Source organism: Clarias gariepinus, chromosome 2 (assembly GCF_024256425.1).
Source record: "Clarias gariepinus isolate MV-2021 ecotype Netherlands chromosome 2, CGAR_prim_01v2, whole genome shotgun sequence".
NCBI lineage: Eukaryota > Metazoa > Chordata > Actinopteri > Siluriformes > Clariidae > Clarias > Clarias gariepinus.
The window spans coordinates 27,110,578-27,131,647 of record NC_071101.1 but is presented as its reverse complement, the minus strand read 5'-3'; the positions used below and the strand labels follow the sequence as shown (position 1 = coordinate 27,131,647).

The window sequence follows — 21,070 nt, the reverse complement described above, 5'->3', positions numbered from 1 at the left end:
ATTTATTAATAAATAAATTAATAAAAAATGTAATTCATTAGGCAAGGCAATCATTTTCTAGTGCTCGGTAATCCAGTTCTGATGCTCACATGCCCACTGTAGGCAGATGTAGGACAGCATGGGCACCTTGACCTGCACTGTTGGTTTTTGAGACCTTTCTATCTGAACCACCAACATTTTTCAGAAATTTCAGCTACATTAGCTTTTCTTGTAACACAAGCTAGTCTTTACTCCCCACATGCATCATTGGCCACCCGTGTCCCCATCATGTTCACCGGTGTTGCTTCCTTGGACCATTTTTGGTATGTCCTGAAAACTGCAGAACGGGAACGTCCCACAAGAGCTGCGGTTTTGAAGTTGCTCTGATCCAGTCGTCTAGCCATCTGGCCCATCTCAAAGTCACATAAATCCTTACACTTGTCCATTTTTTTCTGCTTTTTAGGCAGAGAAGCTTGGTGTAATCGCTCCATATTAAACACAGTTGAAGAGGGAAGCGCAAAACCTTTTATTAACAAATCTTCATCAAAAATGGTTGTTGATTGTTGCATTTTCTTTAACTTCCTTAATTTCTCCATGTATCATGAAATGATTCCAATCACCTGAATTGGTCATTTTGTCCTCCATTTGCTTTTGGAATTTCACCAACTCTGTGAAAACATCTGCCAATTGCTGAATCCAAGCCTCGGCCAACCCGACTTACTCTTCTACTTTTTCCACTCTTTTGTAAACTTTGTTACCACCCCTCTCTTATGCTGTTTAGTTAATGCTTGGAGTCCTTCCTAAATTCTCTTAGCTACTTCACAAAATTAAACCCAGACTGCCCCCCCGCCCATCCGAATGTGGAGGGTTTTCATCCTCCATGTTGCTGTTGGCTGACAACTGGCCTTCCTCTTCATCACATTCTATAGGTTGTGTAAAGTCTTCTTACCTATTTTAGGCATTTTTGTAAGCCCTATGCATCTGCACTTGCTTAAGCACTTTTACTCGCTTAAGTCGAGTCGTATCAGGCACTTTTTTTTGCTTAATGTCGGGACCCTGTTGTTCTATGCTGCCATTGCCTAGCCCGCTAGACTGGAAGTCACCAAAGTGTTTAAAAATAAACCATTTCTAACTTCATTTACCAAATCTACATAATAAATGAATAAAATGATGCTTAAATCAACTTTTTACATTAATAAATTTTTCCAGTAGCTAGTGCTCAACTAAACGGTACATGTAATGTGTTTTAATATAAAAACATGGATTGAAACTCAGGTAACATAGTACAAATATTAACACACTACTGTCTCCTATTAAACACACACACTAACAGACAGACACAGACAGCAAACACATCGTCATGGGCATGCATATCGATAGCTTGGTGGAATTTCCTGATATAGACACTTTTACAACAGTTTCTTTTTAGGTCCAATGAATGATCACTGATACCTTGCTATGTATTACATAGTATACTGTATATATTTAGGGCAGTCCACCAAGCTAGCTTATGTATGTATCTGACACATCATCATTATGTAACAATAAACACAAGTGATATAAAATGTCTATGACAGGAATGACCAAAGATGGACCGCTTCTTTATAAAATATATTAGATGACAATCAAAAATATAATTTATACAAATATATACAACGTATAACGTATGGATTGAAACTAAAGAACGCAGCATACAATTAGCTTAAAAAAAATAAAAAAAAAAGTAGTAGCCATGGCTCGTTATATAGGTTAATATGAAAATGGAGAGTAAATATGACGGAGCTGGTACAAAATAGAGAATCTTTAAGGAAAGACTATAAAAAGAGGCAAATATGGATACAAATGGTTTGAAAGCTAAAAAGCATAGAACTCACTTCAAAAACCCATAAAGTGCTAAACACACCATCTAAAAATTCACAGACAGTTAATTAGTCCAATGTATTACATCAGATTGACAACAGTTTAGCTAAAGAACTTGTGTCAGCTTCTGTTAGACAGGTGGACGATGATAAAGTATAACCGGAGACGGAATTTGTCAACATGACATACCGCCGAAATATAAAATGCCATGACAGATCACAATACTGACTTGACAAAACATTTTATTGGCCCCAATTATTTGGTTCCATAATTTATACCCACCTGGAACAACCAATCTATTAAACATATATTAAAGGCTTTAAAAACTTAGATCCTTCAAGTTGCCCAAGTCACTCTTGACTGTGAGCTCACAGCTGAGCTCAAGAAGACCTACTCGGAGTGACGTTTTAACTTATTTTACTGTTCTAAGAAGTCTCTGGGAAGCGTCTTCCCTTGTTCCTCAAACTGCTCTAGTAGTTCATCAATCTTCTCGCTGAGGTTGTTGGACTGATCTAGTAAACTGTGAATCTGTGCACTGGTCTGAAGCTGGTTCTGGTTATGATCTGATCTAGGATGTCCCATGGTGACAAGCTGGTCTGTCAACGCAGGACCAGGAGGGGTTAATAACTGACCACATTCTAGTAAATAGAGCAAAAAAATTATTTGGATTGGTGAGATTCTAGAAAATACAGTACCCTGTTTATGCGATAAATGAGGCATGATCACAAAGTAGACTTACCAGTGGGGATTTCAAATATAAATAAGCCTGTTTGTCCTGGCTGTCCAGGCTGGTTGAGGGTTCCCCCTAAAGCTGTCTGAAAAAGCGAATCAGGAGTCTGTTGACTAGATGAGGCAGTGGAGCTCTGCAACCCTCCAATTGCCACTCCACCCTGCCCACTAAAAATGGCAGTTGCTGTAGCAGTCTGAGGTAACTCTTGAGTGGCTACACCACTTTGAAGCGCTGAAATGGCTGCCTGTGGCAAGAAAATACTAACAGCGCCCTGGTCTGAGGGAGCAACAGTGGCACAGTTGCTAGCGCTTGGGACAACCTGCATTGGTTGCTGATCCTGAAATAGTCCTGGCTGGGTTGCAGGTATACCAGCAGACGAGTGACCCACAACAGAAGCCTCATCTTGAAATGACATCGGCTCAGTTGAGTCTTGCTGAGCCACGTTCACTACACTGGCTTGGGGGAAAAGTATCTGTGGACTTTGTGTTGACTGTGATGGAGAGACTGTAGTCTGGTTTGTGGTGTTGTCCGCTGTAATATTACCAGGGCTTGGGACCACCTGCATGGGCTGCTGGTCCTGGAAGATATTTTGCGGCAGTGGGTTGCCACCCATTGGACCCTGATTCTGTGTACTGAACAGGAGAGTTTGAGAGAGGTCTTGGGGATTAACAGGAGTAGTACAAAACAGTAAGCCAGGCTGTGGTTGCTGCTGGCCCTGATTTGGAGATATTGTAGAAATATTCTGAAACAGGGAAGCTTGCTGGGGTGTTGGTATTTGCTGAGACTGTGAAGAAAGCTGTTCCAGTGGAGTGGTCAACTGGGGTTGTCCTTGAAAAAGAGACACTGATTGGGTTGTTGAGCTTGATGTTTCCATGGGAGTGAGAAAAGCTATTTGTTGCTGTTGCTGATTTTGAGAATTATTAGATGCTATTTGGCTATGCAGTACACCCTGAGAAATGAACAGGGTAGTCGAGGAAGCCTGTTGCTCAGAAGATAAGTTAGTGCTTGTCAGCATGGTTACAGCATTGGGAAATAAATCAGGTTGGACCTGGGTAGCTTTGGGACTTACAAAGAGCCCCGTCTGTGGTTCCTGTGTGTCAGTAATAGGTGTGTGACTTTGAAACAGTTGCTGAGGAGGTGAGCTTTCGGAGGGTGGCTGCTGAAGAAAGCTGGATGTCTGAATAGTCAGTAGCCCCCCAGCCTGTTGAAAAAGTGCTTGCTGCTGTGGCTGTGCAGATGAATTCTGAAGAAAACCACCAGATGGCTGTGACAAGGGACCATCAATCTGTGTGGTGCTTTGATCTTGTGGCACTTGGAAACTTGGTGTGCACTGCATGGGAATCTGTGGCTGTAAGAGCTCTGACTGTAACTGTTTCTGCAAGTTTTCCAAGACCTCATGATGCTGTTGCTCTTGTTGAAGTTTTTCTAGATTCTGCTGATGCTGCTGTTGCTGTTGCAGATTATCAAGTACTTTCTGGTGCTGAATATTCACCAAAGAGTTTTGTTGCTGTATGTCCCCGAGAACCTTCTGGTGCTGCAGATTTTCCAGAACCTTTTGACGCGACTGTTGCTGCTGCAGATTTCCAAGATTTTGTTGCTGAAAGTTCTCCAAGACCTTCTGTTGTTGTTGGAGATTCTTCAGTACAGTTTGTTGATGCTGCAGATCAACCAGAGCTTTCTGATGCTGTTGCTGGAGATTCTGCAATATATTATGTTCTTGTTGCTGCTGCTGTTGATTCATTAAAGTATTCTCATTGCCACCCAGCCTCAAACTGTTCATATTTTCCTGGACATGTTGCTGAAGATTTTCAGCAGAAGGGTTTGAATCATAAAGCACAGAATTAAGTTGCTGTTGTTCTTGCAACTCCCTGACAGCTCTTTCTAGCTGTGCTACCTCATCTTGAGGCAAAATGGTCTGAACCTGGTGTTGCTGGGATGGGGGTGGCCTGGACTCCATCCCCACTACCACCATTCCTGTTCCATCTGGACTGTTGTCTTCTGGAGACAAGGTCTCCGGAGTTTCCCTCAAGAACTGCTGAGGGACCTGCGGGGGCACAGGCTGAAGAACTGTGGTGTCTTCTAATAAGGTGACTTGAAATGATGGTGCAGGGGGCATATCCCGTTTCTGAATAATTGTAAGGGGCTTTGGAGTTACTAACATTGTGGGCACTGATTGTGGTGCGTCAACAGTAGGCAGAGGCACAGGGCTAGGAAAGGATTTACTACTAGTAGGAAGGATGGTGGTAATTTCCAAAATCTGTTGGTCTGAGTTAAGGACCTCTGCAGGCTGGATAAGTTACAAAAATTAACGTTTTAATATTTTTATGTTAAACTTTTATTAACATTTAATTGTAATAGTGATTTACAGTTCACCTTAAAAATGTTAGATGTTGTAGCGTTGGTAGAGATTTCCATTGGGGTCACTTCTTCCCTTTTGACTATGGATATCATCGGAGCCATTAAAGTACTGTTGAGACTACTGGTGCCTGTTTGCATTGCTGCAAACAAATGAGTTAAAACAAAGGTAAATTTCAAAAACAAGGTAAACTTTTGACTAAACCAAAGAAACGACTTAAATATAAGTTCTAAATCTCACACCATTTATGTGCTCTTCAAAAGTGCAAGGCTTGGCTGTTACTGACAATTCTGACTTCACAGGAACATCCACTTTTTCTGCATGACAAAACAAAATATTACTGACACATTCATCTACAACATTAAAGATATTAGACAACCTGCTTAAAGTGGCACATGCATTAAATTGTCTACGAGGGTAAGTTAGTTTACTTGTAAATACAATGCAAGCAAAAATGAATGCCCCACTTGTGATTAGCACGAAACAAAAGCAGCATGCTGTGATTAGTTTTTTTAACAACTCACATAAGACCACAAACAATTTTGTTTGCATTTGGATGTCTACAAACAAAACTAGCAAACTTCGATACCCTAAGGAAGGTGAAAGTTTCTTAAATAGAATCATTACTGGTGACCAAACATGGATTCATTACCACAAGCGTGAGAGCACACAGCAGAGCATGGAACAAAAACATCCTAAATCACCGACCAAGAAAAAGTTCAAAAATCAACCATAAACTGGAAAAATTTATGCGTTTAGTTTTCTGGGATTCTTGAGGGCCAGGATTGGAAAATTATTAGGGAAAACTCAGGTGGACTTTTACTCGTTTGGTCCCCTGAAAGCAACCCTACGAGGACAAAGATTCAGTTCTGATGAAAGGTGAAGAAAGTGGTGCACTTATGGCTTGCAGCTCAGCCTAAAACTTTTTTTTTTCTATGAGGGAATATGAAACCTTGTTGACAGACAACAATGTGTATTAAAAAACCTTGTTGACAGACAACAATGTGTATTAAAAAAGCAAGGAGATTTTGTCGAAAAATTATGTATTTATCTATTCAGAAAGTTAATTTAAATGAATTCTACATTCAGAGTGCGGATATTTTTACTCACCCTTGTTTATATTTGGTAAAACATTTCTGTATTACATACACACTATATATACACACACACAGTGGAACCTCGGATTACGAGTAACGCGGTTTACGAGTGTTTCGCAAGACGAGCAACAATTTTAAATAATTTTTGGCTTGAAAAATTAGCATTGTCTTAGTTTACGAGCACCGAGTATCATGTTTCACGCATGCGCTTCTTGTTTTAACAACAAGCGTTACGTCATCACAAGTGAGCCTCTCTCTTGCAGCGGAATTGTAGGTAATCGTCTCTCCTGCTGGGTGAATACAGCGTGTGTGTGTGTGTGTGTGTGTGTGTGTGTGTGTGTGTGTGTGTGTGTGTGTGATGTGCGTGTGCGTGTGCGCGCGCACACACATTAACGGAGAGACCGTTTTTAAAACCGTTTAAAAATTAGCAAGGAACATCGCTAGTCACACTCTTGTGAGCGCATACTAACGGGATCACTACTGTGAAGTAAAACAACAACAAAAATGAAACAGCTCCTCACCTTTGAAAACAGTCGCGACAGAGAAGAGTTTGTGTGTTTGTTTGGCAACCTGAGAGAAGGGGAGCTGTAAAGCCGAGACCTATCGTCTCCCCTGCTGGGTCTTGGTGCTTGCAGTGTTTTTGAGTGTGCGTGTGTGTGTCTGTGTAAGGCAGAGAGTTTGTGTGTTTGTTTAGCAACCTGAGAGAAGGGGGCCGTAAACGCGAGCGAGCCCCCTCTTCAGCCCCCCTTCTCTCGGGTTGCCAAATAAACACACAAACTCCTCTCTGTCGCGATTGTTTTCAAAGGTAAGGAGGTGTTTAATTTGTTTTGTTGTTGTTGTTTTACTTACAGCAGTGATCCTGTTAGTATGCGCTCACGTGAGTGTGGCTAGGAATGTTCCTCGCTAATTTTTAAACAGTTTTATAAACAGTCTATCCGTTAATGTGTGTGTGCGCGCGCGCGCACATTTTACACACATACACCCTGCGTGCGCAAACGAAAACCCTTATCTGTCGGGATTTATTTTTACATTTTTTTAAGGTAAAGTACAGGTTAATTTGTTTTATTTTTACTTTATATTTTGTATTATTTTTTATTTTTTGGGGGCTGTAGAACAAATAATTTAAGTTTCCATTATTTCCTATGGGAAAATTAAATTTGGTGTTTTGGAATACGAGCCTGCTTCCGGAACGAATTAAGCTTGTAATCCGAGGTTCCACTGTATATATTATATATATATATATATATATATATATATATATATATATATATATATATATATATATATATATATATACATACACACACACACACACACACACATACATACACACAGATATTTGTAGCACAGACCAGAATTAGGCAACCAAATACACATAGCACTGGTCTTAACCTGGTATTTACCCCAAATCGAGCTATAACTGGTAATCCAATGATTTCTTCTTTTACTGTAATTAGTTACTTTTGTAATATGTTTAATAAAATCAACTTATAAAAGTTTTAGACTCAGTTAATAAACACTTAACAAACCTGGCTGAGGAGTATAAGTGAAAGGCTGTAGTTCATGAGTTCTTCCTGCATTTGTTAACACACAGATTCCAACTGATACAGGTGAGGTTATCGTCAGGTCATGATAAGGAGGCACCGTGACCACTAGGTGATTCTGTTGGAAAAAAGAAAAACAAAAATAAAGAAACTATGCACCAATGCATAACCTATTGTTCAAGCCAGCTGCACCTACTTGATGGAAAAGTTCCATGTCAATCTCTGCTTCAGCCTGCCAGGGGCTTTCATCTGAGGCAAAAGCAGAAATTGTTTTGTTTTTAAAATAACTTTAAAACTAACAAAAAAAAAGCAGATTAATAAAAATAGAAGATGACTTGGTGAAAAAGACATTTTATTAACTAGAACTCGGAGGTACCTGTGGCAATTTCCTGAAAAATAACTTTGGTTCCCTTAAGGAAGTTCTTTCCAATAATAAAGACCTCCTCTCCTCCAGTCACTAAGCAGGTGTGGAGACTCTTTTTGAGAATTTCAGGCACTCCAGCAGGTTGGGCTGTACAACAGGTAACAAAAAAATATCAACTAGTAACCTAGACATAAACATTAATTAAAAAAATGTACATCACGCAGAGATACACTATCTTGGGAGCTTTCACACAAACTTTTTATATACGTACTACAGAGGATTGGTGAAGAAAGGGTCTGCAGGGTGAGGACAGACCCGTCCGTTCTGGGGATGTTAACTCTAAACGCTAAACGAGCCCGAGTACTTTTCTTTTTAGAGCCAGCCACTCCTATTCGGGCTTCAACATCTGCATTCCTCAATTTCAATATCCCAACACAGTCCACTCTGAGAAAAAATAAAAGAGCACTCTGATTAAGTTTCAGTACAGCAGAGTTATAGGATATAAATAAAATAAATATACAGAGGATTTTCTTTATGTAATAAGCATTTCACTGCATATCAGACTGTGTATGACTGTATAAAATAAATAACATTTGAATTTGATTTGAATTTATGTTAAAATATTATTTAACATAAAAATTGTTTAACATAAAAAAAAGATTGCCAAACTTTCAGGCAAAAGAACAACAACAACAACAACAACAAAATAAAGAAAACTAATTAAGAAAATTCTTACGCTAAGGTCATGGAGCTGCTTGGCTCTAGGTTCACTTCAATAACTGTGGTCCCCTCGATATCCACTTCTTTACAGGCCGTCGTATTACGGCCAGTCACTCTACATGCTTGATAGAACCCATGAGGTTTTACACGTCCAGCATCATTAGCCACAAACACTTGGAGAACGACTGGTTCATTTGCACCTTCTAACTAGAAAAAGACAACAGTACATCCATAAACACCCTCTTTCAGTTTAAATTAAACAAGCTGCAGCCCTACAATGAAAAGTTGCTAAATGTAATAAATAAAAACAAATAAGTAAATATATATATATTAAAATAATACATAAATAAATTTCAGTCTTTAGTTACTTTGACCGTCGGGAAGCCTTGCTGTGTGCGGTCTTTGACAGATCCTCGGCTGCCCTCTGTAAGGTATCGTGCTCGGTGTTGTGTCTCAGGCTGTATCAAAATCTTTAGTTCTTTTCCCTCACTCTTTTGTGGATACTGTGTTGAAAGAATTCCACCTTTCTGACTGCCAGCCACCTCGAGGGTGCTGTGGAAAAAGAGCATAATTTACAAAACACATCTGGTGATATGAGATGATAAACTAATGAGATGGTAATTGTTGTCGGCCCTGGTTATAACAATTTTAATGCTGATCCGTCATTCAAAGAGTATGGCCTAATATGTTCCAACATATAATGCTTTTCATCTTCCCAGTGGTATGTTATTTATTTTTACATATATTTGTTGGACCGGATGCTGGCTACTCTCAAACTTGCTCATATACAATAAGACACATTTCCATTGGAAACACTCATACTTTGGCTAGTGACAATCTTCTTTTTTTTTTTTTATCTGTACATCATTACCGCAGAACTGAAATAAAGCAATCAATATGTAAATGAGGTGTAGACTTTAAGGTTTAATTCAGAAGCTTTAACCAAAAAAAAAAAAAAATTAACTGTTTAGTTACAGAGTCCCTCCACAGTCACATGCGCAAAAGTAATTTTGACTATTGCCTGTTTAGCAGTTTTACTGCCAAAGTGTGGCCTGTTTTCTAATTTTTTCATGACAAAATTTGCAGGTGATTCCAAAGTATTACTGAAAGTTTACAATTGAAACACAACAACACCTCACAAAGCAAACCACTGCAAAGAGAGAAACAGAAAGGTCAGGAAGACTAAAACCATGTAAAATAAAAGTCTGCCCAGTTCTTGGGCAAAATTGTATAGACCAATCTAAGATTTATTTCTAACAGAATGATAGTAAGAGAATAGGATGGGGTGGAGAAGGAAAGGAAGGGTTCATTATCCAAAGTATACAACATTATCTCCTAAACCCGGTGGAGGAGGCATTAGAGGTATAGACATGTAGAAGTGGGTCACTGGTGTTTACAGGTGATATTGACTGCCAATAGAAGCAGAAAGATGAATTCTAAAAGATCTACATCCTCCCCAGGTTGTGTCAAAACACATTATAGTACTGATGGAAGACCCACAAACAAGCAGCAGCTGAAGGCAGCTGCAGTAAGAGCCTGGCAAAACACCTCAAGGGAAGAAACAGCACGTGTTCATGTCCACTAGTTTAGACTTCAGGCAGTTATTGACTACAAATGTTCCATCCAAGTATTAACAGTAATAATATGATTGTTAGTTTGCACAATAACTTCTAAACCAGTTAAAAAACAAAAACAAAAAAAAAAAAACACAAAAGTCGTAAACAGTTCAAGCAATAAAACCACTTAAGTTGTTAAACCACTTGAAAGAAAGCTAAAAGTCTACACATCAGCTTTAGACTTGCATCTTGATTGTCTCATTTTAAACCATTATGTTGGGGTACAGAGCAAAAAATATTTAAATTGGTTCAGGCCACAAGTACTTATATACTAGACCAAGGGTCGGCAACCTGCGACTCTGGAGCCACATGCGACTCTTTCGTCTCTCTGCTGCGGCTCCCAGGATTGATGGAAAGTGATTGAATCATTTTAGTGATTCAGTTCTTTGAATCTCATTCATCAAAATGAACAAATCTTTGTTTGAGTCATTTAGTTCATTTAATTATTTTAATATGAATAGAAATAAACTAAAATGTTGCATTTTCAATAAAAAAAGGCCTGCAAAGATAAGGACATAATATAATTAACAGAATGAGTAGCTCACCTGACAAAATGGGAGTCACGTGACAAAAGAACGAACGATTTGGAGTAGAATCGCCGAATTCTGTTTCCTGTACATTAACCTACAGAGGTCTTGTGATGAATTGCGAATGTGCGCCCAGTAGAAAATGAACGAATCACTCTCCGAGACTACTCGTTCTTTCGAGTCACGTTAAAGATTCGTTCAAAAAGAATGAATCGTTCATGAACGACCCATTACAAGCTTCCAGTGGCTTTGGAAATAAATAAATATTTAATTAAAATTCATTTTAATTATGGTCATTAGCCTTTTTAATGTGAATTTGAACAGAATGGTGATCTTGTAACATTAAAATAAAATGTGTTTAATTTTTTTATCGCTCCAGTACACGCAATAAAAGACTGACTGCACTCAGAAGAAGACTAAATTTTTGGTTTGCTGCAGTGGGATAGGTTTTTTTTTATTTCATAAATGCTCAAAAACCTCAAATAGACATTGAGTATTTTATTTTAAAGTAACCTTAAACCAAGCGTCTTCTTTTTTTAGAGTTCAAAATGTTTTTGTTTCATGTAGAAATAAAATTTAGTTTTCTCTGTAGCAGTTTATTAATTTCATAAATGCAACACACTATACAGTTTTTTAAAGGTTTTGTAGCTCCTGGTGTTTTCTTTTCTGTGGGAAACGAGTCCAAATAGCTCTCGGTGTTTAAGGTTGCCAACCCCGATACTGTACCGTATAACCAGTGGCCACAGTTAATACAACCTGGATGTGTGCAATTGTTTAATGTTAAAAGATTGCATACATGTTAAAAAAAAGACCTGATATAACTTCTTACATTGGCCCTTTTTGTTATAACTGTAATGTTAAGCCTCTGCAATTTCTGGCAGTCTTCTGGAGAGATGCACATGTCTACAAGCTTGCATCGCTTTAAAGAGCACTCTTAAACCAGACTACTATCTTTGGCTAGAGACTGTGGCACCTCTCAACTCTAAATGTGGCCAAAAGCGACTACTCTCACACAAAGAGGCCATCTGACTGTGCGGATGTGAGATTCTCTCACTCATTTGCCTGCACAGGGGTGAGGGGTGGGATAGAAAATTCCAAAAATAAATATTTAAACATCTGCACCAGACCTGCCAAACCTTACTGTACCTATTTTGACATCCAAGTAAGCTGGAAAGTACTCTAAAAATACTACGGAAGTTGCAAGACTCAAAAAACAGTGAAGTGAGCAAATAAAGTTAAATACATTTACACTTACTGCATATTCAAGCAAAGCTGCAAATTCCATTAGTGCTTTTTTTAGGTATGGAAACTGCTGTAGAAATGCCTGTGTTTACAGAATTGATTCTGAAGCTTGTGGCCAGAAAAGCATAAAAAAGATGCACAAGGGCCTCTAAGCTCCTGACACTAAGAAGCTGCATTTAACTTTTTTTTGTATTCCTAGAAAATGAGATTACGCTGATGAGGTATATTTTCTAACAAATGTTCGTTCATCATTCAGAAGTTAGGTTGCGAAGTCTCTTGAGCCAAATTTTGTCGCCCTTGTTTACTTTGACAAGCTGGTGGTGGGGTTGTATTGGTAGTGGTAGTGACTGACTCTACAACTGGCCTCTGTCTTAATACTAAACAACCAACCAACAAACCAAAGCTCAGCTTACCCATTTTGTAATTTTAAGAACTTAACTCCTAAAGACTTACACAGGTTACCAAATGTCAAAAAGTCAGATAAAGAAGTCAACCCACCTTCCTTTGAGACTGCCCTTTCCGTCAGAGCCGAGTTGTGAAAGTACAAAGTGTGGAGCTTTTGCGCTGTCAGCATCAAACACATCCATGTTCGATTCGTCCCTGGCCACGGGCTTCGGGCCCGGCCTCTGGCGTGGCGTTCGCTTACGGGATTTCCGAGGAACCTCTGTGTTGTCATTATATGAACTACTGCTCAGCATGCTAAAGTTTGAAACGGAGTCGTCCATCCATATGCTGCCACTCTGCTCAGAGTCTGGGTTGACTGCTACCTCGTCCTGGCAGGACATGCGGCTGTCGTCGAGCAGGTCTTCGGGAGGTGGAGAGATGTTAAGGACGGTGCGTCGCTTTGAGGGTGTCATCTGGCTCTGATGGGCTGCCGATCCGACACAATCATTCCCAGCAGTCCCGCTGACACCAGAAGCCGAACCAGGCTCCGCTCCCAGCACCTCGACGGGGAGACAGTGAAGCCTGGAAGACGGCTCTGGAGCTGACGTAGCACAGTGCATGCTGGGACAGGAAGAAGCACTGTTGTGCCCTCCAGGGGAGGATGAAACAGCACAGGCGGTGGCTGCATCTGTAGTGTGCACAATGCGGAGGGTTAATAATGCTTGTTACTACAAAACTGGCTAGCAGTCCCGATCAAGCAAGTGCAATTTGTGCATGATTTTGCCCTAACCCTTTAGGCCAATTTCCCGCCCCCCAAATTAAATACAAAGCAATAATATCACTTAATCAATTATAAAAAGCATTTTTTTCCTTTTCCTTTCTATCCATTAATTAATACATGTAAATAAATAAATGTATTATCATTACTTCATGTAATTCTATTATAAATTACAGGTGTAAATGTTAAATATTAAATCCTGTGCCATGTAAACATGCGTAAGGCATACAGAGCATGTGTAAGAGTTATCGCATAATTAACCGCTGAACTATAATCAACACAACCTATCAAAACAAATGGGCTCAAATTATAATTTTCAGATGTCAGCTAATGCATGCCAATTGGAGGATTTGGTTGGGACTGAGCATAGCCATGGATACAGAATAAACAAGCTTCTGACCTACGAAGCAGAGAACTGCAGACCATTTTATAAGCAGACTCTCCCTGTTTCAGAGGGAACTCCCTGGAATAAAAACGACAAATGACAGCAAAAATGCAGTAAGTGCTGGTCAAAGGTCAGCCAATGTCAATATCAGCAAATTTTGGTAAATGAGCAATTTTGTGCACAAATCAATGCTGGTGTTAACCAGAGCACATAGTACCAAAAACAAATTTTGGTGAAATAATAAAAAATAATAATGAAAATAAAATAAAAAATTTGAACAGAGCCAGCATTAAATCTTGTAATACTCAGTAAATTTATATTTATTTAAATACTCAGAAATTTTAACTCTGATTCATCGTCTTCCATTTGACAAACCTAAAATGTATTGCCCCAAAACAGATCCTCAAACGCACAGCCCCATTTTCAGCTCAGATTCCTGTCAAAGCAGAAAAGCAGCTGAACAGGAACTTATAAAAAAAAATATAAGTAAATATAAAGTATAACCCTTCACCACTGCCCCGTAATAATTTCTGGGACTAGAAATCATAGCAGTTCTTAAAAGAAGGAAGAACAGCAGAGGAAATGCACTTAATTTATATTTATTTTAAGCAAAATGATAAATAATACATTTTAAGATAAAACTCCATATTCTTAAAGATTTCTTAAAGTTAAAACAGGTGCCAAGGTGGCAAATGTTAGTAAAGTCCTCTGGGGTCACCTTAACCATTAACTTGATTTTGGTGGCCGCATGCCAGAAAGTGGTCTGGGCAAAAACAACTCTCGCTCACTCTGAGCAATAACAGGAAATTCTTTAAACATTTTAGTGGTTTTATTGGCATGAGTCAAATGAATCTGGTTACAGAACTGAACAGTAGACTGACAGAGTTCCACCAAAATGCAAGTACCTGTGAAAAGAAACAGACCTTGGGGAAAAAAAGTAAAGTATGGCAGATGATATAAAAAAAAAAATAAAAAAAAACTATTAGGAAATGTTAACAAATGCAATGTTATGAACTTGGAGAGAGAGAGATGGATTGGCAAAATTAATCAAGGCCAAAGAGGAACGCTAAACGTGAAAATGGGGTCACTTTTGCATGCATGTTTACAAATTCTCACAAAAGTGAGCAGAAGGCAGCAGTGAAGTAAATCAGGATTGATTAGGAGGGAGAACATTGGATGACTAGTTTTTTTCTGGGCAACAAAAAGAAGAGATAAGATGGTTGTAGGAAACTCATGAGGGAAAGTTGTCTACCTGAGGCCACAGCAGCAGAGGGAAGAGGGCCGGCCTCTCCACCACTCTTCTGACTCATAGTTTGGAAGTCCTGTGAGGCTAGAGGAAGCTGAAGCTCTTTAGGCAGAAGGTCATACACTGACTCTGAAACATGCAAAACATGGATGTGAGCAAATAAGAAACAGTACATCAGGAACTGCATTTGTGCGTTTGTCGTGTATGGTTTTTGCGGAACTTAAAAAAGAAATAATAATAATAAAAAAGGAAATTGTTTTTGAATCTCTAAAGCCTAACCTTGGGACTTGGCACGGAATTTCAGTCCTCCTATTCTTCATCTCAACCACATGAAACCATCCATCCTTCAATTTTGTAATAATTCTAAATATCCCTAAAAAAAAGCGGGGGGAGGGGGGTTAACACAAAAACTGTTCACAGAATCCTCTCCCCTAGTTTTGTAATTTGATTTGAATCAACCAAGGCACCTAGTATAGTTCCAGAATTATTTGCACCGAAAGAATGCTAAGCGCATACTGCCGCAGAATCTTTCTGCTCACTGGTGGTGACTAATGAAAGCCCCATTCTCATGAGGCCTGGCAAAACGCACTTCACACACAGCAACAGAGAAGAAGTTTGGCAGAAGTTTGTACTACATGCAAGGTGAAACTATGTCTCTGTCCTATAAGAAAAATAACCAGCAAGCACCTGTACAGTTTTCTTTATACTGTACGTGCTAACTGGTAATATTAACGCCAAAGCAATGGAGCAGGTTAAATCACACACATCAGAAACTAACCTAATTTAACCAACAGCACAGTAACATATGCACAATTATGGTTACAGCCTGTTTATTTATGTCCTATTATACGAGCTCAGCACGGGAATTGATTTATTGACTGAAGTATGTCGAACTCTGCTACGGCAGGTGGAGATATGTCCCTTTCAGCATGTTAGTTCTGTATTCCCGGATGACATTTTACAGCACAGAACATAACAATCATCAAGCAAGTTAGCTAGTGTTAAACTGGTTGCATGTTGGGAGGTGAAAATATAGCCAACGGTACAACTCTGTATATTTCGTACGTGCTTGAATGCCTCACATTTTGTAGAAACAAGACACATGCTATCTCTTGTGGTTATGGTGTTATCGCAAGGCAGATAAAACTGCTGTTTCGCAGTTCATTTGACTTCCAGGACAGGAACTGTAGTGCATTGGACAGCGTCTAGGCCAATCTCTTTGTCCAACTCAGTTACGTGCAGGAGTAGCTCGACTCTCAACCACGTTATCTGGAGTATGTGCTAGTCTAATTAACTGAGGAAAAAAATCTAAACCATGAAAAGTAAGTTTCGCTCTAGATTCCTCATTCTTCACATTTTCTATCCATTAAAATAAAGCTTTTTAATGAACAGTATGAGCACAGACTGAAGAAGAGAGAAGAGGTAAGAGAAATGCTGATTTATGAGAGAGAGAGAGTTCCTCCACCAGATAACAGCATGCTCATAAATACTCTGGTGTCAATTCAAACATTTCACTTTTTAATCTATCCAACACTGTTCATTTCCTGATGTACAATTAAAAGAAAAATCTCCCTTACTCTCTATCACACACACACACACACACACACACTCTCTCCTCACTGTTTTGTACATCATACATTCTTATAAGAGGCAGTGCCCCCCCCTTAGGGCTAAACTCCACAACCAGTCTTGTCTGCTAGAAACAGATCAAACCTGCCTGGGTAGATGAGGATTATCATGCAAAGTGTTTAGAAACCACCACAGTAAAACTACAAAAACATACAGAAAAAAATATATCACAGATATCAATGCTTATTTTTAGAGCAAAAGTATCAAACTCCGCACAATAAGAGACCTTTAGTTTAACAGTCTGTCCTGACTGATAAAGACATTTTTCTCCAGATTAGTTTCTGTCCAGACACAGGAAATCCAAATGTGATTTTATGTTTTTATAGCTAGCTTGTTATAAATATATTAGTTAAATTATATAAAGTATTATTTGGAGAATGCTACATGCGAGCTTTTTACATTTTAAATGGCTAACAGTTGAAAACGATCATAAACTGATAAGCCGGTCTGTGTGTTCAAATGTAACCTGCAAAAGCTGATTTAATTGTAACCATTATAAGACTATATGATGTTTGTTTATTTACATACACATATAATAGCTACAAAGTTGGCATGTACACTGAAGATCTTTTTTTTTTTTATTATTTGGGGGGGGCATAAGATGAGTAACAGAGTAATAGGCCCTGACACGACGGAGAAGTTTTCTGAATTTTTGTCTGTCAGTTTTTTGTTTGTTTGTGCATGCATTATGCAAAAACTACAAAACAAATTTTAATGGGTGCATTTGGCCGAGCTTGAGGTAACATATAGGCTTTGTGTCATCGCAATTGCCTCAAGGGAATAAAAGTTATGCTTCTTTGAAACTTAAATGGAAAATGCCCTTATATATTTCTTTTTTTTACATTTTTTTTATTTAAAAAAGTATTAATTTATCTCAAATTTCAACAGATGGCGCTGTATTTTTTTAATATGTGCTTATGAGTGTGCAATTAAATTCCATGTGACTAAAGTCACAGGCACATCTAGTCTGCAGTATGATTCTCGAATCATAGTGAATCCCGCTTCAAGTTCAAGTAGGCTTTATTGTCACTTCAACCATATACAGTTAGTACACAGTGAAACGAAACAACGTTCCTCCAGGACCAAGGTGCTACATGCAACATAAACTTACAACATAAAGCTTGTGTCTCCCTGTGACAAGAGAACCTGGTCAGGTGCAATTTTGAAAAACACAGTAGGGTTGTGAAGAAGCTCTTTAAAAAATTATCAGTAAACTCAAACAAATATCTAAACTCACCACTTTAATAGGACAAGGCCCTGACTTTGATAAACAGATATGTCCACTTCAGACTGGGCCAGTGTGAGGTTAAAACGAGACAGGTTTACTGCTCTTTGGGAAACAGTGTAGTAGCCGGTGTACATATTCATAACAGTGTGAAGATGCAGAATTCAATTAAATTAGAAATCAATTCAATGATCCAATAGTATGAATGACACCTACATGTATACTTATGGACGAGAACTTTTTAAAATATATATTTTTCAACCCATTCTAATAATTGCCCTTGCGGTATTTATCAATTCATTCATTCATTCATCAGTAACTGCTTTGTCTTGATCAGTCTCGCAATCCAACATCACAAACACTGAGAATGCACTGGTCCATTTGGGAGCAGCATTCACACATTAATTCATACCAGAGGCAATGAAGCTTATGAAGCTTCGCTTTATTGCTGTGGTCCTGGATGCACCAAAAAGTATTCATGTTCACACTACAAATATGATGCAGCCCCAGGCATCCCAGATCACCACCAGAAAAGATATGAGCGAGCAAATCAAACCCAGACCTTTGGAGCTGTGAAGCAGCAATAAGGAGACCCAGTGTGTCGCCACGCCTGCTAGAGCTTTGCGATATGATCGATTATGCAATTTAATCAATATCTTTTGGTTTCTTTTTTCATTTCAGAATTGAGTCACAATCATTAAAATCATTGAGGTAAACAAACAAACATTGAATTGCATCAAGATATATACCATGCCTAACCTTCAGACATGTCAGTATTTTTGTGTACATCTTCTCAAAATGATGCAAAAACAGTGAACCAGTAAACTCTGCAAAGATTCCAAAACAATCCACAACATTTCAGCATTCTCATAATCCATCTTTGTGTTAAAAACGAAGTTGTGAAGTATACATTTCAAATACTCTACTCGTCACAAAACCTTTTAAAGTCACTGGGTCTAATTAGAAGTCTTTCGATTTGGAGACAGATTTAGCATAACGCTGCTGATGCTGCACATAAATTAAGAAGGCATAAAATTTAGCTCATGCAGAATTTTTCTTTTCATTTAGGAATGAAATCTGGTGCAAATGATTTGTACAGATACAACTAGAGCTCTAGACACTGTACCGACTGATTGGCGCATCGTTCATCTAATCACCCAGGATATATAAAAACAGAGGTTTAACTGGCTATCGAGAACACACTCGATCGATACACAGCTACAACAGTGTGATATGATGATAAACACTATGGGACGGATCGTTTTATAGGAGCAAACAATTGCTTCCCTAATTATACATATATACAGAACTATGGATTGCTTGTTAAACTCAAAACACAAGTATGGAAACAGATTTTTTTAGGTGAGGAAGTGAAGAAATCTGAGGTCTGTGCTGGCTGTAGGCCGATGCTCATGGATAATTTCCCTGTTGCATTTTGGGTTTCACCTGGGATCTCTGGTTTCCTCTGATCTCCCAATGTGGGCGATAGTGGCGGACTGGTTACTCTACACTCCCTGTAGGTGTGATTAAGGGGTTTGTTAATGCATGATGCTCTGCAATGAACCACTTGCACCGTTTTATACCAACATGTCAGTCTAATGCAGTAACTCTTCCCACAAGAGCACTCAACGCAGACGCGACACAAGATCTACTTACATCATTATTACAGTCCTGGTTAAATGGTTTGAGAGCCAGGATTTCATTCTGAGCAACAGCATGCTTAAGTGCCAGTCTACTTAAACATGCTGTTGTAAGGACATAACAGCCAGTAAGGTTTGTGCTATGCCACACCCTGGCCAAATCTAAACAAACACTAAACCAACTGAACCAGAACAACAAAGAAGAGTTTATTGGCAGTAGTTTTTTTAAATGACTTTGGACTGATCAGTCCAGGAGTACGATGATAGAAAATGACTGTCTTGTCAAGCAGTCCTGATGGTGTATAATACTAATTTTAGTAAATCCTCAACAAAACAAACTAACACTTTAAGTAAGTGTCACAGTAAGTAAACAGCAAAGTATCAAAGCGACATAATACTAAATATTGGCACTCTTGGCATATTTCAAGTCAAATTACTTAATAAACACCTAACTGATGTAAAATCCAGAATTTTTTTATATCAAGGTCGAAACTGCCCTCTGTTCCATAAGTGTGAGATAAATGAACTTCCTATTAAAAAATAAATAAAAAAACTACACCGACAAAAACGTTTATTTGCAAAAAGGGCTATACCACGTTCTGCCTCCAGGGGGCCTCCTGCACATAGCGAGAGACGTTAATCTAGAAAGCATTTTATTGGACGAACACAGGACTAGTACAGGAGTACATCATGAAACAAATGAAGGGAAAAAAGCTTTTCCCACAATGTGACAACAATACAATTAAAATATATACTACAGTTCTGCCTAAATTACTTTATAAAAATTTATTAAACGCCAAACAGGTATACAACCTGATAGGCATTCGCATTCAGACAAATATATACAATTATTTAAAAATATATACAATTATCACACATGTCCCATTCGTGTCATCTCCGTTCAAGGTTAAATAATCAGCAGAAGACCTTGGCCTTGGTAAAGGACTGTACAGCTGGTGTGAAGCCGTCACTGAAACAAATGACACTGAAGTGTAAGAAAACAAAAACACACCGCCGCCGTCAGGCAACACACACGCGCGCGCACGCACGCACGCACATAAGCGCGCACACACAGTCTGCCTACAGTGGGCTAGCTAGCTGACTAGCTAAACATTACCAGAATAATACAATCCTCAGTGGGTTTAGTCCATCACGAATGAGCAGAGTGATACGATATCCAAAACGCTTACCTTTGGAATACAGAGATTTGGGTGAATTGAGGTCGATATCCGTGCTGAGGAGAGCTATGAAATCAGAGGGCATACTAACTTAGCTCGGGTTAGCAGTGTGGTTAGCTCGGTGCCTGGTGAGAGCAGGGCTAACGGCTTCTCCCACTCCTCCGAGCGGACAGCTCAATGGGCAAGAGGCTGCAGAAGCCAAGCTAAGTAGGCGAGGACACCGTTTCAGGCTTAAATGTGGTTATTAACTCCATTCAAACCGGACTGTAGACACCTGCGTCTATTTCATATCCTGGAACGCGAGCTTTGCGATGAATTTTTCCTCACCCATCTGACTAGCTCTAGTTAGCCATAAGAGCCATTCACTTTCCTAAACGACTCCGCCCCCTTCGCGCGCATGCGCACGCGTTCTCGGGGGGGGGGGGGGGGGGGCGGGGGGGGGGGGGGGTAGTTGGGGTTCTGTCAGCAGAGCGCGTGTCGCTGGAGCTGCGGCTGAAATGCAGCTGTTCGCGTTTTCATCTGTTTCTTCTTTCTCTCTAGACAGATGTTTACACTTGTTAACTGTGTGTA

At 39.2% G+C, this 21,070-nt stretch overlaps 1 protein-coding gene across 6 annotated transcripts; it reads right to left on the bottom strand.

The window, feature by feature from the left end:
• Positions 1-1,639: 1,639 nt before the first annotated feature.
• nfat5a (nuclear factor of activated T cells 5a) lies at positions 1,640-20,858 on the bottom strand. Of its 6 annotated transcripts, XM_053476336.1 has the most exons (15): positions 20,513-20,858; positions 15,108-15,201; positions 14,835-14,957; positions 13,598-13,660; positions 12,534-13,107; positions 9,019-9,202; positions 8,667-8,857; positions 8,202-8,374; positions 7,943-8,077; positions 7,763-7,815; positions 7,552-7,684; positions 5,168-5,242; positions 4,943-5,067; positions 2,579-4,856; positions 1,640-2,477 (listed from the first exon to the last, which is right to left on the bottom strand). In XM_053476336.1, exons 5-15 carry the CDS (start codon positions 13,037-13,039, stop codon positions 2,257-2,259), a joined length of 4,074 nt encoding a protein of 1,357 aa, XP_053332311.1. In that variant the 5' UTR covers positions 13,040-13,107; positions 13,598-13,660; positions 14,835-14,957; positions 15,108-15,201; positions 20,513-20,858; the 3' UTR covers positions 1,640-2,256. The 6 variants fall into 6 exon arrangements, with proteins under 6 accessions (XP_053332311.1, XP_053332296.1, XP_053332304.1 ...); XM_053476321.1 differs by lacking the exon at positions 13,598-13,660; XM_053476329.1 differs by lacking the exon at positions 13,598-13,660 and having other exon boundaries at positions 15,108-15,191.
• Positions 20,859-21,070: the final 212 nt, after the last annotated feature.

Coding starts and splice junctions, on each gene's coding strand:
- nfat5a (XM_053476305.1), bottom strand. CDS start 20,585: ATGCCCTCTGATTTCATAGCTCTCCTCAGCACGGATATCGACCTCAAT. Junction 8,858..9,018: donor AAGGCTTCCCGACGGTCAAA/GTAACTAAAGAC, acceptor GTCTTTTTCTAG/TTAGAAGGTGCAAATGAACC. Junction 7,816..7,942: donor TTTTCAGGAAATTGCCACAG/GTACCTCCGAGT, acceptor CTTTTGCCTCAG/ATGAAAGCCCCTGGCAGGCT.